General features: G+C 37.6%; 2 protein-coding genes across 2 annotated transcripts; one reads left to right on the top strand and one right to left on the bottom strand.

The window, feature by feature from the left end:
• The first annotated feature begins 3,040 nt into the window (after nt 1–3,040).
• On the top strand, nt 3,041–4,723 carry LOC117631842 (mitogen-activated protein kinase kinase 9-like). The gene has a single exon (XM_034365192.1). It carries the CDS (start codon nt 3,758–3,760, stop codon nt 4,721–4,723), a length of 966 nt encoding a protein of 321 aa, XP_034221083.1. The 5' UTR covers nt 3,041–3,757.
• Nucleotides 4,724–5,699: 976 nt separating this feature from the next.
• LOC117635308 (probable xyloglucan endotransglucosylase/hydrolase protein 23) lies at nt 5,700–6,976 on the bottom strand. The gene is made up of 3 exons (XM_034369650.1): nt 6,689–6,976; nt 6,410–6,603; nt 5,700–6,111 (listed from the first exon to the last, which is right to left on the bottom strand). The coding sequence occupies exons 1-3, from the start codon at nt 6,974–6,976 to the stop codon at nt 5,700–5,702; spliced, it is 894 nt and encodes a 297-aa protein (XP_034225541.1).
• Between the last annotated feature and the right edge of the window lie 1,244 nt (nt 6,977–8,220).

Consider the following 8,220-nt stretch of genomic DNA (forward strand, 5'->3'; position numbering starts at 1 on the left):
TAATAATTCTCAACAGAATTGTAATAATCAAAAACAGTAATAAATTTACATGAAATTAATGTAAATTAATAAATACGAATAGAAATACTAACAACTTTAGCGATTGAGGCTTGCAAGAATTGCAATATCCTAAAAACAGATTTCGCCCCTGCCTTTGTGCTTACAGTTCTATAAGCGTATATCTTCCAGAATTCAACAATCGATAGTCCTAAATTGAAGCACTTCAATTTAAGACTCTGATGAACCAATTATATATTTGTACTCTTAAGACAAACCTCAGAAGTACAACAAAGAGATAAAATAGAATACAAAGAAATACTCTATTTTTCACTAAAAGAACTCTTTCCATCTTTAGGAGATATTCAAGTTGATGAAGGGTGCTTGATTTATATAAAACTTTTTGTTATACATATAAGTTGGCACCAAATGGCCTCGCCTATACCTGATGAACTAGCCAAAATGGCCTAGCCGAAATATCCTACTCGTTTCAATATAGCCTAAGCTAATATGGCCTAGTCAAAATGTCATATCCGACCAATATGTCATACCTGAGCAATGTGTGCTAGCCAACTCCTACTGCCTCAGCCATGTGCAGACCACCACGCATACCTTTGATAACAGATCACCACGTGCGTCTTGACATTTCACCAGGCCACTATCCCCGGTCTCCTAATAGGCCATGCCTTCCCCACATGCCCAGCTCATACTCCACTCCTTTTGAGGGAGAGCTAATGCTTGTTGGGTATTTTGGTTTGACACTACTTCACACCCAAAAAGAAGCGAGCTACGTCTAAGTTAAACTTGGAGATGGAAGTAAAAGATGAAGTACTTTGATTGAATATAAAATGATAGACATTAAATGCGCCTTAGTCTGCAGTTATAATGAAAATGGAACATCAAAAACCATGTCGTAGTCGAAACTCAAACAACTTCTCTCTAGCACTATGAGCCTGGCCGATACATGAGTATCTTGCATTATATCAATTAGCATTAGTCATCGAACACAAGAACTTACGCAAAATAATCGAACAATTGCGGATTAATCTGTGCAATAAAGGCAAAGCAAGAACCAATTACTATTCTTGATTGGAGTCGGGCATTCTTTTCGCACTATTACGGATACGAAAATAATGGGAAAAATTGGATTCAATTGTCAACTGTTCCTATCGGAAATAGGATTGACTACGGATTCGATGCTACATCATAAGCACATTGGGAACGTAGATAATTGTAACCATATACATTTAAAATGACAGCAATCGAATGCCATTGGTTTTTATTTGTAAAAGTTTGGTCTTGGTAATGTCAACCAAAGAGATCTGAATGAATTTCCTCCCCTTTACTCCCAAGTTTCAAACAACAAACCATTTCTCTCTCTCTTTTTTATTTGTATTAAAATCTTAAGATGGTCTGAAGGAAGAAACGAACAAATTGTTTTTAAATTTCATATTTAATCAGCTCTTTTAAATTGGGTTATTGGCCCTGTAATTTAATTGTAGGAGTTAAAACTTACCATAATTCTAAAAAACAAAGAGCAGCAAATCCAAGAAAATAAAATATATATTTTTGGATTAAACAAAGGGGTTCTGAAATAAAAGGGCTAATAATGCTACAACCAGTCCATAAATTACAGAAAAGCTTCCCATGGATTGGAAAAATATGGCAGAATGATATTCCGGACAAACCGTTGATGAAAAAGACCTGCGAACATATGGGTGGGGAAAGGATCTCCTAATATTGAAGTTGTTGTTAAACCGCTAAGAATAGAAATGAGGTGGCAGAAAATATAGCGTTAAGGGCAATTTCAATAGCGGCATCCAAAATGCCTATACGAACTCAATTCATTCTTTCGGGATATATAGGGATGTAGAAACAAAGGAAAGGGGTCTTTTGTATGAAAAAAAAAAAAAATAGACCCGTTTATGAAACTTATTATCTGGATGGGAATCAAGAACAAGAAAATTCAAAGTTAGAAATATTTAAAAAATAATAAAAAAATTAATACATAGGATACATACACTAAAAGATAAGAAGAAATTCGACCACCCCCTACATATTTGATAACCTCTCCTACGAAAAAACTCGCAATACCGACTCCATTCATAATTCCATCAATTACTCGTCTCCTATATTTCTTGGTTTCAATAGGACTCCTTACCAGCGTTGTTTTTATCTACTATTATCTAAAAATAATCAAGTTATTAATGACTGGACGAAACCAAGAAATAACCCCTCACGTGCGAAATTATAGAAGATCCCCTTTAAGATTAAACAATTCCATCGAATTGAGTATGATTGTATGTGTGATGACCCTTGCCCTTGCCACTTGCCCATTAAACAATGGCAAGTGGCCCTCCTCTCCTGCCCATATAAAGGAAGAGACCCCTCTCCAGCAAGGGCTCTCCAATTCTCCTCTCCATGTGCATATCCGGAGACACCCAAGCTCTCACACTTCCTCTTGTATTCAGGCTCTCAAGCCTCTCTATGTATAATGTAATACTCATCCATAATAACTACCAAGTTCTACAGTGGACGTAGCCCTATTTATGTGAATCACTCTAAATATGTGTAATGTGTGTGATTGACCATATACCCCCTAGAACCTGTGCTAAATCACCCGTTAACAAAACTCAATCCACCCCTGATAAAACAACGTATCTATGAATTAGTGTAAGTTCAAGAGATACAACCTTTGCATCATTATGCTTTGAAAAGCAACATGCACAAATCTAAGGAAACCGACCTGTTGGAGAAACTAAGACACACGTCTCTTAGAGAAACTTATTTTTCATTCACTAAGAAATTAAATATTATTAAATAATATAAAATTTCCCACACAACAATGCTTAACAGAGTCAATAGTGTTCAACAATTTCACTTTCCTTCTTAGATTTTTCAACCTCTTTAGATGGAGGTGTTGTAGTATCATTTTTGTTTTCTTTCCATTTCTAAGATAAATAACAGTACTTTACATGTTCGCATTCAATTTCACGCGAATAAAAACCTTTAGGATTTGCTTCAGTGTTGGAAGGAAATTTTCCACTTTCATTAACAGCCAAAGAATTAGTTCATTTGGAAATATGACTGTTGTGCTAATGGTACCTCCAAGTTCCAACAAAGCAATGAAGAGAGCAACCAGCAAAAGAGATTTGGTAAACAGGTACATGTTTGGCCTATTGAAAAATGTGAATCAAGAAATGGGAATGGAGCAAGAACTATTAATGAAAGTTAATTGTCCATAGTTACAAGGCTCTCATTTATATAGAGCTATAAACACTGACAGTAACTTAGTATTCCTCGTTGAATTGGGAAAAACAAATAAAAATTTGACGTTACCACAACTTAACCAAGATCAGAAGAAATCGAAAAGATTAATTAAGTTTTAGGTTGAAATCTTTATCGTGCACTTTTTTTTCTTTTTCTTTTTTTGGGAGTTTTTTAACATGATAAAATATTTGATTATAAAAGGCAGATTACTCCCAAAGGTGATCAATTTTATTGCAAAAGATAGAAGATGTTGGAAGATAACTATTAAGCGTTGAGGGATATGGATTTAACAAGATTATGAATATATCATAGCTACTAGTAAATGTTTTGAAATCCAAATGTAGATAATTATGTTTAAATGTTTTGAAATCCATTTGGGTGATGCCGGCTGCTTGGCCCGCAAGTTCTTTTCTCACTCCTACTTGTATTAGGAAAAAAGGAAACCCTATATAAATACTCCACTCCACCAACACATCCAAAATAGAAACAAATGGCTCTCATTCGACAACGCCGCCAGCTTAATCTCCGCCTCCCCTTGCCCGAACCCTCTGAGTGCCGCCCATGTTTCTCCGTTCCCCTCCCTCCCATCACCGCCGTCACAAACAACTCTTCCTTCGGCACTATCTCCGCCGCCGATCTCGAGAAACTCCAAGTCCTCGGCCACGGTAACAGCGGCACCGTCTACAAGGTAAATCACAAGCGGACATCCACGACCTACGCTCTCAAACTCGTCCATGGCGACTCCAACGACCCCACAGTACGCCGTCAGCTCTTTCGCGAGATGGAGATCCTCCGCCGCACCGACTCTCCCCACATTGTCCGCTGCCACGCTATCTTTGAGAAGCCGTCGGGAGATATCGGGATCCTCATGGAGTACATGGACTCCGGCACCCTCGAGACCTTGCTTAAAGCCCAAGGCACCTTCTCCGAGCCCAATCTTGCCCACGTCGCCCGCCAAGTTCTTAACGGCCTCAACTACCTCCACACCAACAAGATCATCCACCGCGACATCAAACCCGCCAATATTTTGGTGAACAGCAACATGGAAGTGAAAATAGCCGACTTTGGCGTGAGCAAGATCCTGTGCCGGACCTTGGACGCCTGCAATTCCTACGTGGGTACTTGTGCTTACATGAGCCCGGAAAGATTCGACCCGGATACTTACGGCGGCAATTACAATGGCTACGCCGGTGACATATGGAGCCTAGGGTTGACTCTGATGGAGCTTTACATGGGTCACTTTCCATTGTTGCCTCCCGGTCAGAGACCCGACTGGGGCACGCTTATGTGCGCCATATGTTTCGGAGAGCCGCCGAGCCTGCCAGAGGGGGTGTCGAAGGAGTTTCGGAGTTTCATGGAGTGTTGCTTGCAGAAGGAGTCCGAAAAGCGATGGACCACCGCTCAGCTTTTGACCCACCCGTTCATCTCTAAAAATCCGAGTATATCCGTTTCCTGATGGGTTGCTGGATTTGTGCACGAGTTACCGTTTGTAGGGTTATGAGTTTTGTTTGTAAGGTTCTGAGTTTTGTGTATATACTGGGCAGGATTCGGATTTGGATTCGGATTCAGATTCTTTGTTTATGAAATTACTTAATTTCCTTTCAATCTTTTCAAGTTGATGATGTGCATCCTACTGTTTATCTTTAATTAAACTTGATTAAGAGAATGCACATCAAATTCCCACTGATTCTTTCAATTGATTCTGGCTAAAACATCATCAAGTTAATTAACTGACTTTCCAAGTAACTAGAAAGGTCAGAGTTGTCGCAAATACTTAGAATTTGAAATTGGCGAGGAATTGACCAACCTTACTGCTTAGCTGTGCAAGACTAGACTAGTCAATTTGGATCTATATTGGAAGATAGAAGGAATTAGCAGATAGAGTTTATTTAGAAACCCAAACACGATTAAATTAAGCAAAAAGCTTGTAGCTCAAGTGGTTAAAAGTATTTATCTATGCATTTTAGGTCATATACCCGTGGCTCATCGATATTAAAGACACTCAAATGAAATTAAACAATTTTGACTTTTTTTCCACCTATATGAAATTTCAGAAGACAAACCCCAGAAAAAGATTAATTTTGTACCCCAGAAAAAATACATAGGGTCGTACTTGAGCATCGGGGTGAAATATGTACATTATGTTTTATTATAGAATTGTATCTTCATCTGGTAATATCTCTATATCATTCATTGCTGATGAAAAGGTTAAAGGGAACACATTTTCAAGTCCTGCATGATGCATGGAAATTGAAGAAAAAAGAAACCTAAACACACTTCGTTTAACATTTTAAGAGCAATCATCTATGTTTTATTTGGACCAGCACCACGGTACCAGAAATATAAGGAGAAAAGAAAAGCAAGAATTTGGAAAAATTGCATGGAAACCAAATGAATAATAAAACAGTAATATAGGGGTGTGAGCCCTCTGGCTAGGGCAAATTGGTGAGATAGCATTCTGGAGCAAAGCCTTGAGGGAATCTCTTTGTGTCTGTGCAGTAATTATAGATCATATAATTATTTTGCACCCATGCCATCTTCCCTTGATCTGAATAATCAAGCTTCTCCCAGTACCATGCTCCTTTGTTGGCATTGGAATTTGGAGAATTTGAATCACAAGAAGAAGTTCCATAAGACCAAATGCAACCATCAGCATTGAAATTCTTGTAGGATGCAGTGAAGGGTGATTGGGTCCAATCTATCTTCACCAGTCCACCTCTTGTGGCCCAGTTATCAGCATTCCAGAGACTGGAGTATAACCTCATAGGCTGGTAGTTGGGGAATGGAATACCATAAGACTCAAGGTTCTTGAACTGCCTAATGGGGAGGCCATCAACCAAGAAGCTACATATACATGCAAGAGTATTATTAACCAAAATGCAAAGATTTGTATGTTTGTGAATTCAGAGTAATTCATCACATGATGTGACAATTGTGATATGTTAATAATCAAAACCATATGAAGCTCTATAACATTATGTCACACTAGGTTTGAGATTTTACTCTACCCTGGGTACGCAGCGTGGCAAGAATGTGATCAATATTAATCATTGGAGGATATGTTAATTTTCACATCATGTGATCAGCTAATACATAAAGTCAAAATTAAATGCAGTTTATTTAACATTTTATGTTTACTTACTTGATGTTTTGGGGATTCCAAAGTATAGAATACGTGTGAAAATCTGCAGTGGGGTCAAACCAAAGGTAGAATTGCTGCTCTCTGTTGCCCTTGCCTTGGCAGAACACATTAGTATGAAGTATGTAAGGGTCACCACTAAGGTTCCCCAAGAATTCAAAGTCTATCTCATCATGATATGACCCTGTTGAGGATAACTGAAACAGAATACCACAAGCATCAGAAAACACATAAACTCTGCAATACATGTGTAAAAATGCATTTAATTCTCAGGAGACTTACATAGAAGGTAGTGACAGTGCCAGCAGAGTTTCCAGCAACAAGCTTAATTTGCATATCTATCTTTGCATATAGATATTGATTATATGACTCAAAAGCTGAGCCACTAACATTGTCAAGAGAGACAGTTAGGAGCTCTCCATTGTTGAGCATTTTAGAATGATCATCCCCTCCCCATGTTATGTAGAAATCTTGATAAAACTTGCCACAAAATGCAACCCTAGAAGTGCTGATTATGGAAAGGAAAAGCAGTAAAATGGCGGAAACATTCGAAGCAGAAGCAGAAACCATTGCTTGATGTAGAATTTGGAAAAACAGAAATTTAATTTGAGTGGTTTTGGCAGACTGATTTCTTTTTTCTCTTTTTTTCTCTTTTTTTGAGAGAGGAAGACTGCTTATTTATAATCGTGACGATGTGCAAACCATAGTGTGTGGCAACAACAAATTGATTTCGTGGCTTACATTTTAATCAATCATAGGTTATCGAAGTTGCCCTTTCGTTGATGGTTTATGATTTTTATATTCACAAACCATGTCAATAGGAGAAAACTAGAAAATAAATAAGTATTTGACTTGCTTTCAGAAAGTTCATGTCACTGGGAAACTATGAGCCAAGACAAATATAGGCCTGAACGTGATGGGCACCCAGCTTATAGAAAGCAGCTAGCCAGCTAGCTACTATCACAAGTACCAGTTGTTTCCCACCTGTGTAACAAACCATTCGTTGACACATGCATTGAACTAGCCAGTGGTTTACTTGTCTTGACTTTTTGAGAGTTTAATATTTGTTTATTTATTTATCTGCCTCTTGATTCATTATGCATGCATATTGTGGTAATATTTACCCACAGACCCGGTGTGTTTCTTTAATAAAAATCACATCTAATCGTTGTGGAACTAGTTCTAACTCCAATTTGTATTTATGGAGGGAAAGAAAATTTACATAAGATTCATTAATTTGTATGCTTAAACGATAAATCTTGAAAAAGCACTACTACAAAAAGTGAAAAAGATGACCAGAAAACAACGACGGTCTAAGTGAAAACCGTCGTGGTTTTTAAAAAGACGACGGTTCTAGAAACACCGTCGTGTAATACCACCTTAGACAACTAAAAATTGGAGATTCAAATGGCTGTTCAAAAACAACGACGTACCTAAATAAACAACCGACGTCTATTTGAAACAGATTTCCGTAGTGTAAAATCAAAGCCAACAAAAACGGCAGAAGTTATGAATCGACCGACGTAGAAAGTAAAGACGACGATTTCAATAAAAGCTGCCGTTTTTACTCATAAAATAACACGACGAGGTTTTCGTATAAGACGCCATATAATTACAAACAAATCCACGGCTTTAAAATACAAAATATCGCCGTATAAAATTAATTTACAACGACGGAAAATATAAATATATCGACGTCATTATCGTATAGTTCTACGACGTTATCTTTAAATCTTTAGCGTCGTATTTATTCATTTTATACGTGGTAACTTTAATTTAAACTGTCGTCTTAATAAGAATTTTTGTTTACAATT

The sequence above is a fragment of the Prunus dulcis genome, chromosome 1 (assembly GCF_902201215.1).
Source record: "Prunus dulcis chromosome 1, ALMONDv2, whole genome shotgun sequence".
Lineage (NCBI taxonomy): Eukaryota > Viridiplantae > Streptophyta > Magnoliopsida > Rosales > Rosaceae > Prunus > Prunus dulcis.